This window comes from Hakea prostrata, chromosome 4, assembly GCF_041222555.1.
Source record: "Hakea prostrata isolate BN-2017 chromosome 4, UWA_Hpros_2, whole genome shotgun sequence".
Classification (NCBI taxonomy): Eukaryota; Viridiplantae; Streptophyta; class Magnoliopsida; order Proteales; family Proteaceae; genus Hakea; species Hakea prostrata.
In genome coordinates this window covers 12,163,833-12,187,189 of record NC_142603.1, presented here as the reverse complement: position 1 = coordinate 12,187,189, position 23,357 = coordinate 12,163,833, and the positions used below count along the sequence as shown (strand labels likewise).

Here is a 23,357-nt window from a genome sequence, read left to right as displayed (position 1 = left end):
TTGAAACACCCAACTCCAAGGCATGCAAGCATGCCCACAATCTCAATCTTCAAACCCTAAACCCACAGACTTGTTTTCAGATATGCTAAGTGTTACGTTCGTCATCTCAACATATGTCTAATATGTCAACCCCTCAGCTACACCTGGCAAATTACACAGACATGGAGACCATGACAAACAAATATGTTACCCCTAAACTCAGCTCCAAACCAGTGTAGTTCAAGCCTTGCACAAACTATCCAAGCACCCATCTCTACATATATCTGCTACTGAGACTTCAATGTCTGAAATGAACATTCCAGTGTGTTCCAAATTATTTTTAATAACTCCATATTCAGGACCTTGCTTTGTAACTATTTAAATACTTCTAATCAATTCTAAACAATCTTTCATATGTTTTAACTAGATCTCAACGTATTCTTGCTATTTTAGCTCCTCAGCCACATCTAGCAATCTACAAGACCATGACAAAAAGGTACCATAGTCAAGAACTTGCTCGACCCAGGTTTTAGGTACTCACCGTCGATTTGTACTTAAACCGTACCGAATTGGTATCGGACCAAATTAAGGAATATAAATATAACTTTACAATTAAAACACTATATTTTTACCATATCTATAATTCCCTATTACAAATTTTCATTTCATCATTTACTCTTCTATCGATTATTTGATCGCAATTTCATTAGAATCTTAATGAACTAACAATAAAAGTCGCAATTTCATCAGGATCTTAATGAACTAAGCAACAAAAGTAGCATAACGAAAGATAGAAGAAGAAAAAAAAAAAATTCAATTGTGGCCCATGCAGGTCTCGAACCTGCGACCTCCGCGTTATTAGCACGACGCTCTAACCAACTGAGCTAATGGGCCAGTTGATTCTATTTTAAAAGATTTTCTTTACTGATTGATATCAATTGTTATTTTGGTTTAATATTTAAATAATTTTTTGTAATAGATGATTTTTTATATTGAGAATAGAGGATATTACGTAATCCAAGGCAAGTGTTGCCGTTACCCCGGAGGAAATTCAAATTTCAAACTATAATCCCTTATTTAGGAGTAAGTGTTGAATTTTTACCAAAAAAGTCACATCCCTCAGTTAAGATATTTAATCTTTAAACCAACAAAAACATGACATATTGATCACTATCAACCTTGGAAAGTACTTCCTGGCATTTTAACCACTCGGATAACGTCAGGAGAGATTAGGACTTAGGAGTACATCAGGAGAACTGATCAGGAGTAAGGGGATTTATGTATTTCATTTAGAAATTGGACTTACAAAATCCAACAAATCTTCATTGCCTATACTAAAAATTTTCTTTTATTTTTTTTTTGGTTTGCCAACCCCGGTTTCCAAGGCTTTGCCCTGACTATTCCGGTGTTCAACCCGGGTCGCACACCTGGCTGTGGTGGGTGAGTCTCCCAACGGAAATTTTTTGCATCCACAATGATTTGATACTGAAACCTTGCTTAAGTGGACAAAGTTGCTTACCACTTCCTAGAGACTAGAGTTAATGGACATGGGGACCCGAGGGTTGAGGCGCAGCGAGCCATTCCATTCAAGCAAGACAAAATGGGCGGGCACGAACGGTCTAGTGTTCGAGTGAATTGGTTAGACAATGGCTACTTTACTTATTAGATTGGTATTAATTGCCTACCCCGGAATGGAATGGAATAGAAAGGATGCAAAACACTACCACTATAGGATCAGTTTTTTTTGGGGGAAACTTTCGTACAATTGGATTCATTGGTGGATTCCATTTAGAACAATTTGATTGACAGATTTATCACAGAAAAACATCATCTATTGTGCACGTCTCTTTACTATGCACAACAATGCACTTTTGTACCAAATGGTTGACTAAAAAAACAAAACAAATACAAGACTATTGAGAATTTTAAAATTTTATAATTAAACTTTTAATCTCAGCCTTTTATTTGGTACAAAAGTGTGTCGCTATGCACAGCAGAAGATTTTTTTTCCACTTATCATTGACCTAGGGTAAAACATTTAATATAAGAAAGTTGTAGGAAGCGCTACTCAAGTGGTTGCCTTCTTTTCTTAACAAAAATTTGAACATCTCATGAGTGTTTAGGTGGAGATGATTTCTTTTTACATCCCAATTTCAGATAAATGGCAGGTCATAATGTTCATATAGCAAAAGAGAGATAGAGGGAAGGAAAAGAGAGAAAAGGGAGAAAGAAGAAGAAAAAAAAAGAAGGGGGGGGGGGGACGTTCTCTTTGTTGTCACAATAAAAACACTAGTAGGAAAAGCCATTTCTAAATTCTGTACAACTCAAAGAAACATATATCAAGAAATACATATGCTTTCATGGACCATACTTGACAGGCTGGCCATTCTTTCCAGAAGCAATAACTGCACTAACTGACTCGGTGGGAAGAGTTACACTGATCTTACCATTATCTATCAGAACTGACCAGAGAGCCCTTTACCCAGCTTAGAAACTCCACTTTCAGAACCAGGGACAGTTAGCAAGTTACCACTATCAGACATGTAGTAGTAGTTATAGTTGATTCTCGTAACCAGATCTGCCAAATGAGGAAAGTGCCCCACGTTGAGTTTAAAGGACAAGACCTATACAAATATGAGGAAAGAATCAGCTTTGTGTGGTATCATTTGCTAGTAAAACTATCAGTGAAACCACTATGTTCATGCAAGCAGAAGATATGTAGAATGAGCATCTGTGGAGTTTGTCACTTGAGTCACAGAGACAACCAAGCATATAAACTGAGACAGAAAGAAGATTACCCTCAGAAGAAAAGCAACACAGTCATCAAACTGTTTCTCAATCCGATCCACTTCCATTTCACATCTAGCCCTGATTGCAAGGGCACCTCCACCACTACTTAAAGTCTGCTGGACGGAGTAGAAGTCTAGAGCTAACCCAAGGATATTCTTGATTCGGCTTGCAATTAATGCCCACTGTGGATTCCATAACAGATTATCAGAATAAAGCATAACACATTTCTTTCATGGTGAGATCCCTAGCTCTGTGGAGACCAAGGAATGTAAATAAATTTCAAACAAACCCTACCACAAACTTGAGACAGTACTGTACCAGTTTATCTGGAACCACAAAGCACTGCCGCTGGATGGATAAGAGGTAGCCTTCATGTACATCAATGACTTCATCAAGAGAACCAGCTGATGCCATACCCTCACAGAGTTCATGCCATGCACCATGAAAGACCTGCTTAGCAAATCCTCGTCAGAATAAAGAGTGAAATTCCATCATGAGAAACTATACAATATGTCAAGATTGTACCCTGTCCATGACATATTGGTGAAAAGCATCCACGAAATGAAGGAGTTTCTGCTCCACTAACCAGTGATGCTTATGATTGATTGCAGTGCTTCTACCCTGACAGGAGGAATCAACAGATACCACAAAAACTATCATCCCATAAGAAATGGGACAGTTATACAGAATTCCGGTAGCCATAATTTATATGTGAGTTCATCCATTTTTTAATTATCATAACAAGTAGAACAGTGCAAAAGACTTCAAGAACTGACCTACCTTCCACATCCATCTTCGAGTTTTGTCAAGAACAAATTTTGCACGCTTTACTTTCAATAAGAAACCCATCACCTTAGAACCAACATGATCAGATCAGATAATAAATCAAGATAGTAGATGATTATCAATTAATTCAGGTGAAGAAAGCTAATGAAAAGGCTGTACCTGGTTATATTTCTTAATTGCCTCATTATTAGCAATAAGTTCAAGCGGCCAAGAGACCTGTTACATGCAACAAAAGCTTATTATACAAAGAAAAAAAAATAAAATAAATAAATATACATATAAAGAGAAAAAGAAAAAGAAAAAGATGTCCAGAACCTACAGTGCCAGAAGCAGTTACTTCCTAGTGGACTGTTGATTCTAAGTATCAAACAGATGGAAATTCCATGAATAGCCTACAAGTTATATTTAATAACCTATCAACTGCACGGTCCACAATGTATAAAGTTTTTTTAAGAGTCAGTTGTTCTTCAGATAGTAGAACAGTACATTGAACTTCAAACAGTTTCCAAAGCATTATATTGACATATGCTGATGATCACATGAATGACACATCTACTTAAATAGCAGTAACTAAGCTGCCATGCAGTGGTCATTGTCACAGAGTTAGAAGTCATTCCGGCACTGTCAGCAATGAATCCATGCACCAATTTATAAATTAAACAGGTAGAAAGCATCGTTATACCAGAATAACTACCTTGTATGTGAATTTTAAAGAATCTAAGGCATCAACCCCAAAAAAGTGGTTGCGCCCTTTATGAGGAGTCGAGACAAGGTTGGCTACATTATGTTGAGCATCACCACTGGAAACATGCTGTTTCGTGATTGACACTTCCAACAAATCTGGTGCACCAAGAAGCATTCCATCAGCAGAATTTCGAATGGATTCCTGCAGTCAACAAGCAGTCTCCAATTAACAGAAACCTTAAGAGTTAAAAGAAGAGGAAGGTATTTGTGTATGGGGGATTCTTCAGTCAACTTCATCAAATAGAGGGGAGGGGCATGTCAATTCAGATGGGCATTTATGCTAAGAATATATCAATCAATTGAGAATGCAACAGGAAACCACTCAGCTGGTCAGCATTTGCTGTTGTTCCACCCTAGGAAACAGATCCTAATAGTGAGTGCTACTACCCTGCATGCATACTGTACCAGTACACTGCCAGTAGTTATGCTAGACACATGTCTATAACTTATTAGATCATTTTTTACTGAACATGATTAGCTGCACCTGTAGTATTGTATTCAATTCAAAATCATCATCCCAGGATTCTCCCTTGTCTAACTTCTCAAAAAGAACCACCAGAAACTGCTGCAGCAGGTCACCTAACATATAACAGCACACAGACCAAAAAGAGTGAAGTTAGCATCACAATAACAAGTGGCATGCTACCTGTATGGCCAATGTAGGAATGATTTCATGCACGGCCCTAATATTTGAAAATACATAAATATTCAAATGAAATAAATCAACAGATGAAAAATACAAGGGAGATTACTGACACGTGAGGTCAATCAGGTCATACAATTGAACTTTATCTTTCTTTTTTGACAGGTTGAGTTTAACTCTAATATGCATCACCAATCCAAACTTTGCCCTATGTATCTATTGTACAGTAAAAACTAATCAACTCTTGCTTCAACAGCACAAAAACAAGTATTCTGTGTAGGAAGACCCAAGAAGTACACTAAATTGTTGCCACATAGATAGCCTTTTTCCTATCGGTCAATCAGATAGACCAATCTCTATAGGATGTAACATAACTACATAGTACCTGAACCCAATAAGTATATAGCACGCAATACTCCTAGCTCATCCATCAGTCTCCAACCATTCATCAACTTTAACAAGATATGTCTGCCAATGTAATCCACCTGGCACAAAGATCAATATAGAAACCAGTGAATTGAAAGCTCTAGCATCGTATTTAGAATTTTTTTTAAAACCAGATTGAGCTGCCTACCTGTTTCTTGATGTAGACAACAAGGCATTCCTGCATAATAACAAGAGGAAGTGGAGTGGCCTTCGGTTCAAAACTTTCAACCCAGTTAAGAACTCTTGAGATCAACGTGCTGTTTCTTTGAAAAGGTAAGACCTCTGAAATACGCAAGTTTTCCTAAAACAGAATAATGAATTAGTTTCATAAGAGTTTCTAGATGAATCGATAACAGCAAAAACTATACTAAATATTGATAATCAGGTAACAGAATGTACCTGAAAAGAAGGTAGAATGGTTGGGAAGCAGTACAATTCCCTTAATGTCTTCATGTCACCCTCCAAATGAGTATACTCAGATTCCCCATATTGAAAACCAAAAGCAAAGTCTGTCCCTCTGACTGCACAGTGTGTTTCATCTTTTACACCAAAAATAGCTTCTCGTAAATTCTCATCATTTAAAGGAGGGAGGTGACAATTTCTACCTAAGTTCAACATATTCCACTTTTCACTGTTTTCGAGCAGCGGTGTTTGGCATACAGTGATAACAGGATTTTCAGGACAGAATGACTGAAGGAAAGATGAATCATTCAAAAAACTATAAACGCTATCTTTATCCTTCACTTCATGAGATTCTGAAGAGGTCTCCTTTTTCTTTGACATTCTATCATTTAAGAACTTGAACCATATCTTCTCCGAGAAAGCAGAAGCTAAAGAAGTTGCATCATTCCCTTCTTCTAGCTTCTGTTTCCTTGTACAAGTCTCAAGCAAATGGGTAAATGTGGGGTTCCATGGACTATCCTGCTTTAAATACATAGAAATGTGATCACGATCACCTATGAGACCCACCAAGGATAGGCTGAAGACTTCTGACAAGGTTAATCCCCCGATGCTCTTCCGACAAAGTATCGCACTTAAGTCGTTCCCACTGACATGTCTTTCATAACCATATTGACAATCAGATGTCCTTTTACATTCCCCAGGAATATGCCGGATTAGCTGTAGTGATTTCCCTGCGGATACAATAGCTTTGGCTATGTCTCTGATGAACATAGGACAGACTTCAAGGCCTGCTCCACTCTGAGAGGTCCCTTTTACTAAGCTGGATTGCAAGATTGATTCTCGGTCAGCCCTTTCTTTCTTGTCACTATCACTGGCACAAGAAGCAGAAGGAAGCCCAGGATCCAACTTTTGGTTTTGTAATGATCTCAATAAGTAGCTCTTTTCCCAGAATGCAGCCTCATCAATTGATATTGTCTCATTGGCATAAAAAAACAACTACAATAACAAGTGAAACAGCAACAACAGAAAGAAGCTTAAGGTCATGGCTTAAAGTATCGGAAACTAGGCATACTGAATGCCAATTTAGCAAATTGTAACAGCCGGATTTCAACTCCAGAAAGACACAAACACAACAGCAGAGAACATTTGTCATAATAAATAAAGCAACGGATTCAACTAATAATTTTCAAGCAATGATATCTGCATAATTAAGTCGAGACAATTTTTTCCAATGCAGTCACACAAGTACTGGTCCAACAGTTCAATTGTTAATTCACATTCCTCTGATCCTCTCTTTATGACATTTAGCAATGCCAGTCTAGCATTTAGAAATTTGAATTCCATAATCTAATTAATTTAGACGTTTGCAAATTATTCAAATTTAACATAACACCATGTACACCAAACATCAAATTAGTCAACTGAACTAATCCTCTCTAAACTTCAGGAACAGCAATACAATTTCTCTATAGCATTTTAGAACTTGGTAGGAACATGTTATATATAATTATATATTTTTAAACATGAACCAAGCAGTTCCACCTGGTCTCTAGAACAAAGGAAAAGAGAAGGGGTTTTGGTTCTCATCCTAAAAATAGACATATTAAATTTGTAAAGATCACTAATAAAAACAATTAGACTAAAATCAATATCAGAATAAAAAATCAACACCAAAGATACCAAAAAAAAAAAAAAAAGCCTACAAGCTTCATTTCTGAGATGTTGAATAACTGAAAAATATTGAAATAATACAGCTTCCCTGCCAAGTATTCTATTATGCTTGCTGTCATGGCTCGGTTGATTAGGCTAAAGATAGTTCCCCATAAAAAAAAAATCCCCTTCCATAGGGATAGGGTTTCCTTTTAGTTCTTGCTCCGCATACGGTTTCCAACTCATAACAGAATGTAACCCATGTTTAGCTACTCTACACAAATTACACTAAAGTGGTGTTTAGTCAACCAACTGTGCACGATTTGGGTCAGATTACGATTTTAACTGTTTAAGTCTCAACATTAACTTCATGTGAAGCCATCACCTACCAAAGTTGCATACCAAGAGATGGATAGCAACAACCCATAATCTCCACATTTTAACATGTTTAGCCCAATAAATGGTCAACCTCAAGTTTAGGACGACATATAAAACACCAAAACGTAATTACCTCCTCAAATGGATCATCAAGAGTTCCATCATAAAGCCAGGAATCAAGCCCCTCAATGTATGGCACTAAACTCCCAACAAATATATACAAGAGCATCTGGTACAATTCTTCCTGAAATTGGGAAAAATGTATTCCAATAAGGATCTTATAGCATAAGATAATCATAGCAGATGAATTTAGAGCACAAAGCACGGTTGAAAAACTCCACAACCTCGCCACCTTGCATGAGGCAAACTTCATTTAACTTCTTGTAAAGGTGATCGAGGATATGAACTGCTAATTCACCAGCAGGAAAAGAAGATCCAGCCTCAAGGTAAACAGTGGGTACCGCTCCACGCACTACTTGGAGTAGATATTCAGCACTTGAGCAAAGGCTGTGGAATATATCTCATTAGCTTAGTTAAAAATACATCGTATGGCACATCGATGATGTAGAATGAATCATACACAACTCAGTTCGCTACAGAGTGGTAAAAGGAATTAGGATGCAGCAGCTTCAGAAAATTATATTTTGGCCATGAGAGCAAGAGGTTCTCTAGACGGAAAATCCAAGTGTCTGACTGATTGTAGTTCCTAATATACTGGTCCCACAAATTCCTTAGTGCCAATCATAGTAATTTTCAGCTAACTTGGTCAAAGTCAGTGGCAACACCTTGATAAGGAATTTACTAATCCGAGGAGGGTTGGAGTGGTTTTAGCATCAGCCTCTGCTATTCTCGTCTCCTCCCTTAAAGCAGCGTCATGCAATCTCTGTTCCACAACACAGGTAGTCAGTCTTCCCTACATTATAAAAAATGAATAACAGAAAATGACAATCAAAAAAATCAGAGATGTAGACACCTTAAGCCATGAGGACACAGAACTTGCAAATGCCTTCAAGGTAGGAGGTGATTGCATGGAAGATCTCTCCACCTTTTTGATGAAAATTTCAACCAGCTGGAAGCATGTCGCACCATAAATAAACTGGTTGAGAATGGCCCTCAGACTTGTCTGAGAAAGATGAGTCACATAAATCTCCTTTTTGGCATAAAAAGTTTGCCCTCCATCATCCCAAAAAAACACAGAACTGGAGAGTCCTTGTAGCATTTGCAAGACACCCCTAACCTATATTTGGAAAAAAGAAAAGGCATGATTAAGATGAGCATATGTAGGACCATGCAGTGTTTGCATGTTACAGATCTGGATCCAAATATACATAAGTTACAAGAATCAAAATACTAGTATACCAGGTCAAGCTCATTGGCCTTAAAATTAGCAGCTGGCGCTGCCAAGGGAAGGTCATCTGAGAAAATGCTATGTAGCCTGCTGACTAAACTTTTTGCACTTCCTGTTGTAAATCTATCCGCTGCAAACATTGTCAAGGAGGAAAAACAGTAGTAAGGTATCCCAAATGGCCTTGCACTTAGTATAGCTCATTTTTTTTTTGGGGTGAAGATAGTATAGCTCATTCCGTCCAAAATTATTTAAAAAAAGCTAGTACAACACCAAGATACTGTTCCAAGCCCCTAGCCTTTTCCTTTTGCTTTTCATTGTGTTTTTTGATGGTGGACAACCATAATAAACTTTTGTGTCAATTTTCTAAAGCTTATCCTGAGAATTGAAGTTACTGCTTTGTACTAATACATCATGCTAAGTCTCAAGTTATCAACCACTCAACTAAAAACCAGAGTATTATAAACTCTGATGAATCTCAAGTAGAACCCCAAAATGAAGCCTATAATACCGTTGCCAATGGAGAATTATACAATTGCATTGTTAATGCTCTACGTGTGTCTTACGAAAGCCACTTACTCATAGAAGCATTCAAAAAAGTGCCACTGAAAATTTCCATGAGATGTGCTCATTTACCAATTAAATCAACTATGAAACACTTCTAGTTTATAACTGAAGAGGATATTCCATACGACATGAACAAACATACCAAACCTTGATCGGGTCCAACAAATCCTGAAGCATGAGCTCTAAGGCTTGCTTTAAAGCTATAACGTAGTAAAAGCCTTACTCAGAGACAAGTACCACAGTGTTTATCAAATTCAAAGTGAGCTACCAGAGATAAATGATTACTAGTTTGGTAGTACCATTGTAAATGGGATTTCCCATTAAAATACTATGTAAGCTTGTAAGGGTCTGTGCTTCATGGAAGGAAACCCCATTGACAACAGCTGCAATCAATGTGAAAATTGGAATTCATCTGCCTGCAATGGAAACATGACAAGCTTAAGTCCATAATTATGTAAATTGACATCAGAAAATTCAGTAACGATAAAATATGCAATGACAATAAGGTTCCATCTGATTGGATCCATAGTGAACGGGAGGGAAATGAAATTAAAATAATAAATTAAATTGAACTTCCAATCTTTTTTTTTTTTGGGTAAAAGATTTTCCAATAATTGTCAATAATATGTAACTAATGAAAAGACTTGTTAAATCTGCCAGTAGAATTTTATTTTAATCCTATGATTTGAACATGCAATTACGACATACAGTAGTTCCCTTTCTTGTTTTAAGTATAATTAAACTTCCCTACATTTCACTTTACTTGAAACAGAGACGGCTTGAATAAATTCGAGCTCAACACGTAGCATGTAACTTCTATATCATAGTCCTCTCAATTAGTTCTGAGAAATTCAACTTATAACTCCACATTTTTGCTTATGGGATCAACACTAGACGTTTGAGCAATTAATATCAGTTACAATAGAAAGAATCGTACAATACAAAACGCCAAAGTTTCCAGCAAGGGATACGAGAACTGTAGCCATACAGTAAGGGATGTACTCTTGGACAAGTCAAACTAGAAGTATCCACGAGAGCTGGGTCTGATAAGGAAGTTGTAGGGTATTCTTACACAACCAAAAGTTGAAGCTTTCCCTGGTTCATGACTTGAGCTAAAAAGTTGGGGCAAAGCAGAATCTTCAAGAGTTTGTGCATAGGGAGGGCGAATTGCATTTGGTGGTTAATACAGGTGTGTGCAAAGATGCACGGTTTGTTTATGCTAGAAATAGGTCCCCTGAGTTTTCTATCCATGGAAAGGATGAGGGCAGCTACACTACAGACATGCCAATTAGGGTCACAGGATGATTTCTCAGATGAAGAGCGACAAGGCCGGATGTTTTGATGAAAGAGTGGGCGTTAGAGTTGAAGGGTGTGGATAGGGTAGGGGCAGATACTGATGGGTTACTGAGGAGATTAGGATTCAAAGGAAGAGGGTTGTTAAAGTTGAAAGCTCTTTTGCGAATTCGAGTGTTTGGGAAAGTGTAGATTATAGAGAAAGCATTTGCATAAGATGTTTGCCAAGGAGAGAGTGACACTGTACCTATAACTGCAATCTGGGTAACGCAGGAGCTCTAAAGCCGTGTCCACCTTCAACTACAGATTCACAATCATCGCAAAGTAAAGACTGCAATTTACTTTGTCGCTCTAAGACCCGATGTGAATGCAAACCACGAGGAACACAGATTCAGGTGAGAGGGAAAACGAAAACAGAAGAATTTGAAAATAGCATAACCGATTCAATCGAGAAATTAGGTGAACAAATTACCAGAAAAGGACATTTGATGAAATTAACTTCCCAAATAGAAAACGAATTTGAAATTGCATATCAAATGTTTACGTGTTGTGTGAAAAGGAAAAAACGAAAAAGCGCCAAAGGCGTTATTAGCTATCGACGCTCCCTGTTATTAGGGCAGTCTGTTTCTAAAAAACAAAAGAAAATCTTATAAAAAAAAAAAAACTTATTAAAAAAAAAAAAACCTAAAACAAATTAATCGAAAAAGAAAACAATCGTATTTTTGTCGCAAAAATTATTAAACTAATAGTTTCAGTTAAAAGGAGCCATTTGCAAAAAAAAACTTAAATTGGACCATTTGCAAAAGAAAACTTAAATTGGACCAAACGTGACCAGACCAAACCTTAAGGTCCAAATGAAAATTACCCAAAATTTAAATACATTTTTTTGCTTCTAAAATTAATTTCCAAATCCCGCCTTTTTTTAAAAAGAAATCTCAATTAAGAATTGAATTTATTAAAAACAAACAATTGAGAGGGAAAGAAACACTCTTCTGCAATTAGGAGCCGAAGAGAAAGTCATGGTTGCTTAGTTTGCTAAGTATACAAAAAGAACTCCGCTATATCCTTACCCAAAGTGCCGTTTTAGGCCCAATTTCTTGTAAGTTCTCCCATCAACACCTGTGTCGTGTGAACACCATGAAGGAGGTGCAAGCCTTTAATGAGTCCATAGTGACGGCCTGGAGATGAAAAGGTCTACCCTCTAGGATTTTACCCATTAGAACCAGGTCTATATGTTGATCTAAACGATCCTCTTCTTCTAGATCCAAAACCAGTGGAGCACAGTGGGTTGGCCGGGGGGAGAATGACGGTGAGAGAGGAGGAGAATGTGGAAGGCGAGAGGGGAGGCTCACCTCTCATGGCTAACAGAGGAGAAAAGGCCAGATACTGCAATAACATTCCGCTGGGGAGGACTAACTCACTCTGGTGAGGAGGATGACAGAAGGTATTTTTCCTCGCAGTGCTTATAGGTTTACATTAAGGTTCAAGCTACCTGAATTCACTAGCACAAATCGAATACATAGATTTAACAGTATAGACACAAACAGGAGTGCAAATTCATAAGGCTTTTGTGAGTTAATATTTTAGGTTGTGCCAAAAAATCAGATCCATAAAATGCATAACAATCACTGAAACATACCACCGAAACCTGACAAAATTTATACAGATTTCAACAAGATTTTGAAAGTCTCCAGGTGGGTACAACCTCAAGATGAACCAAAATCTTGAACCTTGATCACAGTGTTGTAGAACAGAAATAGGCACATGAAACTCACGAAGAAGAGAAGAGAGTATAATGAAATAATCAAATCAACTTGATAGTAGTCCATGCTCACAAGCTATAGCAAGTTGTTTACACGATTGCCAAGTAGCAGCAATCGCAAAGCCCAGAAAAATTGGATTGCCATCATTTTATTAAGGGGAATCTGAGTTTTCATATTTCAGTTTAATCTTCCAGTCTTCCTTTTCTTTGTGGCTCATTAAAAAAATCAATCCACTGATCATCCTGTAACAAAACGTACAAATCAGATTTTAGGATACATTAGAGAGCAGCAAGCCAAAAAGAAAGGGAGAATTAGAAGACCACAGAATTACTAGAAGAATAAATGTATTTGAAAAATGGTAGGAGAAGATGATGGGTGTATCTTCGTCATGAAAATTAACTCAGATTTTAAGATGCAAATTTTGAACAATGTTAGGTTTTTTTATAATTAATCTATATTATTTATATATTAAGTTTCAAAATTAGTTTTTGTATTTCTTTTATTTATTTATTTTGTTAGTGTATGGGACCCATGAGGTAAGGGTGGTAATGAGGCACCATGAGTAAAGGAGGCCCTTCATGACTTTGGTTATGAGGCTCTTCATGACATTGTTCATGGGTCTTAAAGGTCTTGATCATGGTGATGAGGTGGGCTTACTTGAATGGTGGAATTACTCAAGTTCTAACTCTTGACCTTCATTTCTCATTTCAACTTCATGACCATTCATGGCCATTACCATGAGTGGGGGTTAAGGTCTTTGAATGGGTTAACTCCTATTCATTCCAAAGAAGTGAATATGAGAGTTACTTCCCCAAGTAGTGGGGAGGTTAGGTCAAAGGGGTTTATTCACATTAGTGGAGGAGGGATAAACCATTGATTCTCCATTAGTGGAGAATTGATTCTCCCCTTGTGAGGAGGTGTGGTTTGGGTCTATATAAACCCAACCCTTCCTTGCATATGGTGTGAAAATAGAAACACTCCTCACTCACATTATTTTGTGTTACAAAGTTAGTTTTTTTTCTTGAGTTGTCTAAGTGTTGTGCTCTAGCTTTTGGCTCTTTGAAGGGACTAGAAGAACTACCTCATCTTCTAGTTGGATGTTGCTTTATCTTGGAGGTGGTGGTGTGAAGAACCCTTAGTAGTAGGGTGCATCAATTACCTTAAAGACAACACTCAAGGTGTGACTCAACCTCATTGATCGGTGGTTCGTTCTTTTGCAACATCAAGCTTTCCGAATTAGTTAAGGATTTTCATCTTTCAATTGTGTTGTAATTTCATTTTTTGTATTTTAAAGAATTTGTAATATAATTATCCCAACAAACAATGTGAGAAAATAGAGGGGTTATCATTAAAAATTACAAGTTTCTTGAGTTGAAGAAGCTTCCAACACTTTTTGAAATGCATTAATAAATCACCTTTCATTTTCTTGAATATTTGATAACATCTTGAAGTGCCCGAATGGTGGTTCTGCTCCATGAAAGCTTTGAGTGATGCATTTAAGTTTCGGTGCAGAAATTGAGAAAACCCCCTTCTTGCATTTTTTCTGTGGGCACTTGAATTCATCTCCATTTACTTTCTTCTATCTACATCTCTTCATTAAAGCTGTCAAAATGTTAAAATATATTGTACCCAAATTTGCAAAGACTACTGTACAAAAGTGGAGTTCAAAAGAAAAGAAGAAAAGAAAGAAACAAGAAGGAAAGAAGAGGACGAGGAAGCAAATGTGCCAAGAAGTGAACTCTTGTTATAGTATACACACAAGGTGTTGGTGAAAACATTTGAAAAGAAGGAGATTGAGAACAGAAAAAATGACAATGGCTGAAAAGCTGTAGGATTAAATTTTATGTTTCCTACACTACAAAGGAACACCTAAAATTGGAAGATTCAAGTGGATTACTAGTCATCTCATCTCATTTCAAAAATCCTAGTGGTTAGAGACAATGCATGCTGTGAGCTTTCTTTTATCTCTTGGCACGTTAATTGTATATGCTAGATAGGTTTGATCAAGGTTTAAAGTATCCCATGATACCATACGATACTAGTCGATACGTATCTATATTTGACTCAACCGATACGATACATCTCGATACGTATCTCCATTGAATTACACTAAAATATATTAGCTAGAGCGATACAATACTCGATACAAGACGATACGTCTCTTAAAATCACTTAACCAATACGATACTCGATACTGATACTTTAAACCTTGGGTTTGATTACTACCATTGACCTACCTTAGTGTGCTTTCACTGTATTGTCACTGTAGGTAGGCATGTGTCTCCTAGATAAATTCTAGCTAATCAGTGAAGACCAAGTCTTGGTAATTTAGGGTGGAAAGTATTTTGTTGTGTTATAGATGCTTGCTTGTTAGTATTTGAAGTATGTGGTTTTCAAGATGGACATACACACTTAAGTAGAGCCTTTGAATCTCTCTGGGGTGAATATATACAACTATGTGTATATATATACCACTTATGATGTGAGATAGCATTGGTATATTGAGAAACATCATATACAGTTTTAAGCAAAGGAATATTGTGCAGTGGCATAGAAATACTAAAAGCAGCTGATACAGTTGAAAGCAAAAGAAAAAAAATATGGAGCCATGATGTGTTTGAGCGAAAAATCTATAGCATTGTGTCAGGTAGCTCTAAGCAGTAGGTCTTGATTACAATGTCATCAATGTATTACAAATGATTAGACCAGTGGTGGAGCCAGATTTTTCAAAATTTATTTGAATTCCTTTAATATTGTTATTTTTATGTTAATTTTTTTCATTTTTCCATTTTTTTCTCTTCTCACATGTAAAATATCACTATTTGGCCCCCTCAATATTGAAAATAAATTTTAAAGGTAAAATAATGAGTATAAATGTCATCCCTAGTGAAAAACTAACTCTTCAATCCCTATTTATTCTCCATCTCTTGTCTCTCACATCTTTTCTTCCTATTTATTCTCTTCTCTTTCTATAAACGGATTAATGGAAAATTTTGGAAAAAAATCTTATTAGATATTCAAAATGTAATTCTAATTAGAAACCGACTCTTTTCAATCCCTATTTATTCTCTCATCTCTCCTCTTTTCTTCCTATTTATTCTCTTCCGTTTATTTCTTTCTTTTTATTTATTATTCCCTTTCTATAAGGGTGGGTTAAGGAAAATTTGGGAAAAAATATTCTCTACAATTAGGTACTCTTTCTGTTTCTCAATTTATTTATTATTTCTTTTTTTCTCATTTGTTTGTTATTCTTTATTTGATTTTATATTTTATATATATATTTTTTATTTCTTTTGCAATTTTTTGTTATTTGATTTTATATTGTGAATAAAATGGCAATAGTTAGTAAGGTAACTAATTACCATTGGTTTGCATCTCTTATTTAAAAAAAACCTTTGGTTTGCATTGAACTTTTTAGGGTTAAAGTCATATATATTTATTTTTGTTCGGATGCTTTAATTTACCTATATCTTGTTGAAAAAATGTACCATTATCAATAATTTACCTAATTTTGTCAAATATATGTGGGCTCTACAAAATATATGTGGGTCTAATCCTTAATATAATAAAATAATTTATAAGTGGGATCCTAATGGGTCTTATAAGGGGCTCACACAATATGTGTGGCGAAAAAGTATTAGTGCTTCCCCAATTTGGACTTCCATTCTCGTTATATTGAATCCTGGCTCCACCCTGGATTAGACACTGAAAAATGACCACCCTCCCGAAAAATCAGTGCTAAGTAAAGACCAAGAAACCATAATTAAGAAGATGGATGGAGGCTGTTAATTACCTCATCATTCAAACCACTTTGCTGCAAGTGTTGATATTGTTGTTGCTGATGCAGATGCTCTTGTTGTGGTGGGTGTTGGACTTGAAACAGATTGTCAACTGGAACTAAAGGTATTGAAGAAGAGATAGCCCCTCTTAGCTGATTAAATTCAACACCATTTGCCTCAGTTGCCTCAAGAGCCCTATCAAAGCCATTATTTATCTTGACAAGCTCATGTTGTTGAACCTGCTGCTGTTGTTGCTCCTCGTAGAGCCTCATCATCTCGTGTTGTTGTTGTCTAGCAGCTACAGCTTTGGCTAGATTTTGTGACTCTATTATTTGTTGTTGCTGCTGGGCATGTGCTAATGCTTCTGGTGGCAAAACTATTTCTGTCGAAGACATTCCATATAGTGGTATGTTCAAAGGATTCTGGTATGGATATGGGTACATGTTCTGATGGTGCAGTGGTTGACTATTGAGAGGAACCACCGATGATGATGATGAGCCAAAGCGGTTCATGAGTTCTGTCCTGGAAGTTAATAGTTGAGTCTGGAGTTGCTTCAGCTCTTGTTGTAGGTATGCTACAATACTCACACAGCCATACACAGGATCTTTAAGCCTACTTTCTGCCTCGTAGGCTAGGGAACCTACTGCTTCTTCTCTCAGTGCAACAGGTATATCAGTTAGAATCTTAGACACATTGCTTGCACCAAAAACCTTGTGCACATTTGCGAATTTCATTGGTTGATCGGGTGGAAAATATGGTGCAAACACACATTCTTGTGTGCACTTTCGCCTAAGGAACTTGCATGCTGCACAAGGAGAATTTGACGAAGACGCCATTTCACTACACTGTTATAACATATTCAACTTTCACTTCATTTGTATAACATAACATATTCAACTACATAAAATTTTGCAATCAATGAAGCCTAAGTAGGTGGAAAATTTTATATCAGAGTTTTCTTTTATCCCAAAAGTTTCCAATTTCTGTTTGATTCTCTCTTAATTTGCTTTTTTCCTTTTAATTACAGCATTTAGGTTTTTTTTGTTGTTGTGGAATAAAAGGCCTTCATATGCATGCATTTGATTTATTCGTATAAAGATCATGAATGGTTGTATTAGATTGAATCTTGGATCTATATTCTCTAAGAATTTGGAGTATTGTATTAGATTGCAAGATCATGACTGTTGCATTTGATTAATCCTTTATAAAGATTCACAGTATGCAAGCATAGATGGCTGATATCCTATGTATCTAAATTCTAAAGGATTTTGACTCTCTAAGGAAATCATTTCGCCATTAACAGTAAAAGAAGAAAAAAGAAGATAAACAAAAGGCGATGCATCTCTTACCCACAAGCAGTAATATCTCTACTGCACTGGAAAAACGAAGAGCAGCAACAACAGCAAAAAATAATCATTTACAGAGATAGAAAGAAGGAATGACAGATTGATTAGTCAGGAAAAAATAATATTACCTTGATTGGATCCTCAAGATTTACTTTGTATAAGCTTTAGTGCGGCTTGAAGAGCTGAAGTAAAACATAACCTATTTCTTTTATAATTTAGCAATTTGACTTGAATTGCAGATAAGTATTGAAGTTCCCACAACACATTCAATAAATTACATAGACCATCCGATTATAATCTTTGTATATTTATGATCATATTTACGTTTTTCATTTTATAAATAAAAAGAATTTCATTAGTAAGGAATCAAGATTGATTTACCAAAAAAAGAAAAGAAAAGAAATCAAGACTGCAGTGCCCGGATTTTTTGAAAATTTAAATATGCGTTTAGTAACATTTCTGTTCTGAGAAACCAGTTTTTTATGCAAAACCGTTTTTTAATGTTTCTGTGCTAAAAGACCATTCTTTACTTGAAAATGGGCATTTGAAAAATCTGTTTTGAAAATATTTTTAAAACACTAAATAGAATATGATAGTGTTTTTTTTTTTTGGGTTGAAAAATAATTTGATGTTTGATAAACTTGTTCTAAGGCTTCAATTTGAACCAATTTTATCACTTCCGTTTCTGTTCTTCGGTAAAAATATCTTTTTTATGTTCTGTAAAAAACGTTATTTAGAACACTTTTCTGACTAGTCCGTTCTTAAAGAACAGAAGAACGAACCGTTTTATCAAACGCTTCTAACTCGTTCTTCCTTTCTCAAAGAATAGAAAACGCCAGAAACGTTTGTTAAGAACGTTATCAAACGCGCCCTAAACATCCCTATTATTTTTCTTTATTTCTCTCACTTTATATGTGAAATACCACCATTTGGCCCCTTCAAAAATTAAAAATAAAAATTTACCATAAAGATGATGAATACAAATGTCATTCTTAATAATTATTTAATGGTTATCATTAAAACACTAGTTTTAAGGAATAAAAGGTTAAATTATAATTAAAAACTAACTCACGATCCATGAATTTCTCCCTATATAATCTCTCATATTTTCATTTTTATTTATTCTCCAATGAATCTCTTCTTTTATTCGTATTGAAGCAGTTAGCAAATATTGGAATTTTCCTAAATTTTCTCCACAGTTATCAGGTATTCACTCTCTCTTTTTTTCAAATTATTCCTCTCTCTCACGCTCATGATTTTTCTAGTATTCTTCTCATAAAGCATAATTTTTTTAATTATTTTTCTATTTCGTTCTTCTTCGTAATCATTTAATTTTATTTTTGAATCTCTAAACTTTCTCAAATCCTACTAATAGCAATTTAAAATTTAAGTTTATTAGTTGGATGTTTAAATTTATGCCATTGATTTTTTAATTAATTTATGATAAATTAAGTGTTCATCCCATATTTAGTTAATAGACTTCAAATCTATATTTTTTCTTATAATTTCTCCCACAATTTCTTTTTCGCCTTTTTTCTTTCGTGATTTATAAAAAAAAAATTCTCCCAGAATTTTAGCCCCTATTTTTTTTAATATATTTTTTTTATAGTTTACTTATAATTGTGTTATCTATATTTTAGTCCTCTTATTAATTTACCTAAATTTTTGTTGTGGATCTCACGTCAAAATATAATAAAAGATTCTAAGATGGAACCTATAGTGGGTCGCGCATTGGCCCACATATATTCGGCCCCCCAATGTTCAAAATATAATAAAAGATTCTAAGATAGGACCTATAGTGGGTCGTGCATTGGCCCACATATATTCGGCCCCCCAATGTTCAATCCTAGCTCTGCCCCTGATCAAGAGTACACATCTGAGGTTGCATTTATATTTTATTTTTTATGTTTTAGAATTGGTAGTTTTTTTTTATAATATGGAATGGGGATTGAGAACTATTACATATACTATTGAGAGACTCGAACATGAGACCTCTTCAATAAGAGATGTCTAATCTTGACTTAAAAAAAGAAAGAAAGAAAAAAAAAAGCAAGCTACCCACTAATGGCAAACTTGCCTTAATAAGCTTTTCAAGGATTAATTGAGTTGCATACAGTTGCTTGAGTGACCTCGGCTTTAATTTTCTTAACGACCTTGTGAATTCAATTCACTCACTTCGGAAGATTAGTTAAAGTACGTGTGAGATGATCCGAATGTCTTGGTCATAAAAGAAAATCATTTATTATTTCATAAAATGTCTAATTGTCAAATGATCACACGATTATCATAGCCCTAAGACTTCTGGTATAATGATGGCAACCTCTTATACAAAGACATCAAGACAAAAGAGGTGTTAAGTTTATCAGCGCACGCATTCCTGCTCCCCACCTTCCCCTCTTCTGAGCCTATGAGTCCGAGTTACTTTCAAGAAAAGTTTTGCTGGTTAACTTGAAAAGAAAAACACCTAACTCTTATTTTTATTTTTTATTTTTAAGTAAAAGAGGTAAGAGTCCCACCTACAGGAATGTTCCAAAAAATAAAATGTGTGGTGCGCTAGGAATTCTAGGGTTTCATTCCTTTATTGAATTGGATTGATTATAAAAGTTCAATCCGTTGATCATCCTGTGACCATATATTTCAAACAGATTTTGAAACTCTCCGAAGAAGATTTCAAAAAGAAAATACAATGTCATACTACGGAGACTACATGACAAATATCACAACCATGGATGTAATCATTCTATTATTCCTGGGTTTAGCAAAACCATATTTAAGAAGACAGATGAGCCCTATTGTTAGCCTCATTCAAATCTCTCTTACTGCTGATGTGAATGCTCTTGTTGTGGTGGTTGAACCTGAAAGGGATTGTCCAATGGAATCTCTGCACTCAACTGATTAAATTCAACACCATCTTCCTCAGCAGCTTTATCAAAGTTGAACCTTGCAATCTCATGTTGCTGTTGTTGTTGCTGCTGCTGCTGCCACAGATGTGCCTCCACCATCTGCTGTTGCTCCCGCATTAAGAGTTGGGCCTGTGCTTGGGCTTCTGGAGACATTCCATAAGGTCCCATTGCAGATGAAATGTTCTGGTATGGGTGTTGATACATGTGCTGATGGTGTGCTTGTTGATGGCTAAGAGGAATTGCTGATGGGCCAACATAATTAACAAGTTCAGTCTTGGCAGTGATGAGATCATTCTGCATTTGTCTCAGCTTCTGCTGTAGCATTGAAACTAGACCCACACAGCCATAAACTGGATCTCTAAGCCTAAATTCTGCTTCATAGGCTAGGGAATTCACTGCTTCTTCTCTATGGGAAGGAGGTAAATCTGTGAGGATCTTTGAAATGTTGCTTGCACCAAAAACCTTGTGCACATTAGCAAACTTTGTTGGCTGATCAGGTGGAAAATATGGTGCAAACACGCATTCTTGGGTACATTTCCGGCGAAGAAGCTTGCATGCCGCGCATGGAGAATTGGATGAGGACGCCATTTCTCTTCGCACACTTTTCAAATTCAAACACAGCATTTCAAGTTTGCACACCAACAACATAGATAAATTAGCAAAAGGAATTAGACAAGCATGGCTAATTGTTTTCAGAATCTTATGATTTCCCAGCTTAAACCGATTTAAACAAAGTGATCTAAGAGAAAAGCATTTCAATGCATGAAATATGAGTTCAAGAAAACCCTAGGGCCTAAGGTCGAGGGATTCAAAAGAGTCTGGATTAACTCGTCGTAAGAAAGAACAACGTATTCATGTTTTTAATAGGAATAGAACCCCCTTTAAATACTGACAAAATGAATCGAAACCTATTATCTTAAAGAAAAGTGTTTTATTCTATTCTGATGAGATGATGATGCTTTTTTCGAAATTACTGGCCAACGGATTTTTATTTTCCCTCAGATTTTTTGTGAAACGAATTATCTCAGTGAAAGAGATTAAAGCAAAAAACACAGATTTTTCTAAACTCGAGATACGAGAAAGATATAAACGTAATGCATCAGATAAGATCGGGGGAAGTTTTTTTTTTTAATTAATACATGAAAAATCAAAATTTCATTTAGAAAGAATCAGATCAGACTTTGAAGCTTTGTTTTCACCCTGTTAACATCTCTATGCAATCATGTAGATGTTAAAAGAATGTTTACAAAAATAATTAGCATTTAAGAAGAAAGTAAAGATCGATCCATACCTAAAAGAGCTAGCTTGCTCCTTGAAATTAAAACTCTGAGATGATTTTCGTTGTCTCCTCTTAGAGCCTCTCTTTTGAACCAAAAAATATTTCTGTGAATCTGAAGATAGTCTTAGAAATTCCGAAGAGAAAAGACCATGCAATTCAGAGTCGCAGAGGAGTATATAGTCAGAACTCAGAAGCATAAGCATGCAGCAATGCCATTTGTGGCTCAAATTTGCAGCTCGTTTTTTTTTTTCTTTTTTTCTGAAGCATTTTTTTGGTACGAAAAAGTCATTTAGAGTTTTTATTAGCATTTAATTATTTGGGAGTTTCTAGCCCCAAATATGTCCATTTGTTTATTATGGCATCCTCAGATCCGAAGTCTCATATTTTTGGTTTCGAAACCGAAAAACATATAGATTTGTTATATCAAGTAACAGATATTTGTTTGTTTCTGTTATGAATGTAATTTACTAGTTTTTCAACTCTATAAGGAGACTAGCAGAGAGGGTGAGCCATATTAGAATTTAACTTCTTGTAAAAATTTTACTCTTTTCTATTTAAAGATAATAAAACCTCAACCCATAAGTAAGTTGATTGAGGTTTTCTTGCCGTGGATGTAAGCTTCACAATGAATGCCAAACCACGTTAAATCTTGGGTTCTTTATATGAATGTTTATGGTAAATTTAACATGGTATCAGAGCAATGGCATTTGCCACTAGTGAATTAGTCTGGATTGGTGTCCTACTGTGATAATCAAGTGGCTACACACATTGCCTCTAATCCGGTGTTTCATGAAAGAACTAAACACATTGAAGTTGATTGTCATTTTGTTCGTGAGAAGGTTCAAGATGAAACTATAGAAACCCCTTATGTAAGAAGTGAAAATCAGCTTGCAGATGTTTTCACCAAAGCCTTGTCAAAGGGATTGTTTCAAATTGTATTGAGCAAGTTGACCTCAAATGATATTTTCGATCCAACTTGAGGGGGGTTATGAATGTAACTTGCTAGTCTTCCAACTCTATAAAGAGACTAGTAGAGAGAGGGAGTCATATTAGAATTTAACTTCTTGTAAACTCTTACTCTTTTCTATTTAAAGATAATGAAACTTCACCTCAGAAGTAAGTTGATTGAGGTTTTCTTACCATGGATGTAGACTTCACAATGAATGTCGTTAAATCTTGGGTTCTTTGTATGAATGTTTATGGTAAATTTAATAGTTTTAAAGTATGAAATTTTGTTAGATATATCCAGGTGTTTCTCATAACACTGCACATTTTGAAACGTTC

At 35.7% G+C, this 23,357-nt stretch overlaps 1 protein-coding gene, 1 non-coding gene and 2 pseudogenes across 3 annotated transcripts; all 4 read right to left on the bottom strand.

Moving 5' to 3' along the window:
* Positions 1 to 799: 799 nt before the first annotated feature.
* TRNAI-AAU (transfer RNA isoleucine (anticodon AAU)) lies at positions 800 to 873 on the bottom strand. Its single transcript has one exon. It is a non-coding gene; the product is annotated as a tRNA-Ile (tRNA).
* Positions 874 to 2,233: 1,360 nt separating this feature from the next.
* On the bottom strand, positions 2,234 to 11,591 carry EMB1427 (Spc97 / Spc98 family of spindle pole body (SBP) component). 2 transcript variants are annotated; one of them, XM_089152260.1, is made up of 19 exons: positions 11,476 to 11,591; positions 11,251 to 11,354; positions 10,010 to 10,126; positions 9,158 to 9,276; positions 8,772 to 9,035; positions 8,584 to 8,681; positions 8,143 to 8,305; positions 7,932 to 8,042; positions 5,768 to 6,766; positions 5,517 to 5,669; positions 5,328 to 5,427; positions 4,784 to 4,878; positions 4,250 to 4,441; positions 3,715 to 3,771; positions 3,550 to 3,621; positions 3,295 to 3,390; positions 3,088 to 3,219; positions 2,778 to 2,951; positions 2,234 to 2,603 (listed from the first exon to the last, which is right to left on the bottom strand). In XM_089152260.1, exons 3-19 carry the CDS (start codon positions 10,029 to 10,031, stop codon positions 2,436 to 2,438), a joined length of 3,015 nt encoding a protein of 1,004 aa, XP_089008386.1. In that variant the 5' UTR covers positions 10,032 to 10,126; positions 11,251 to 11,354; positions 11,476 to 11,591; the 3' UTR covers positions 2,234 to 2,435. The 2 variants fall into 2 exon arrangements, with proteins under 2 accessions (XP_089008386.1, XP_089008387.1); XM_089152261.1 differs by lacking the exons at positions 2,234 to 2,603; positions 2,778 to 2,951; positions 3,088 to 3,219 and having other exon boundaries at positions 3,356 to 3,390; positions 3,546 to 3,621; positions 11,251 to 11,591.
* A 4,938-nt stretch (positions 11,592 to 16,529) lies between these two features.
* On the bottom strand, positions 16,530 to 17,381 carry LOC149017938 (protein LATERAL ORGAN BOUNDARIES pseudogene; annotated as a pseudogene).
* A 3,326-nt stretch (positions 17,382 to 20,707) lies between these two features.
* LOC149017937 (LOB domain-containing protein 25 pseudogene) lies at positions 20,708 to 21,382 on the bottom strand (annotated as a pseudogene).
* Positions 21,383 to 23,357: the final 1,975 nt, after the last annotated feature.

Bases quoted from the DNA above. Each gene is read 5' to 3' on its own strand.
- EMB1427 (XM_089152260.1), bottom strand. From the start codon at position 10,031: ATGGGAAATCCCATTTACAATG. The intron at 4,879-5,327 runs GTACTATGTAGT...GTTATATGTTAG, and splicing joins TATATACTTATTGGGTTCAG to GTGACCTGCTGCAGCAGTTT. The intron at 3,622-3,714 runs GTACAGCCTTTT...GTTGGTTCTAAG, and splicing joins CAATTAAGAAATATAACCAG to GTGATGGGTTTCTTATTGAA.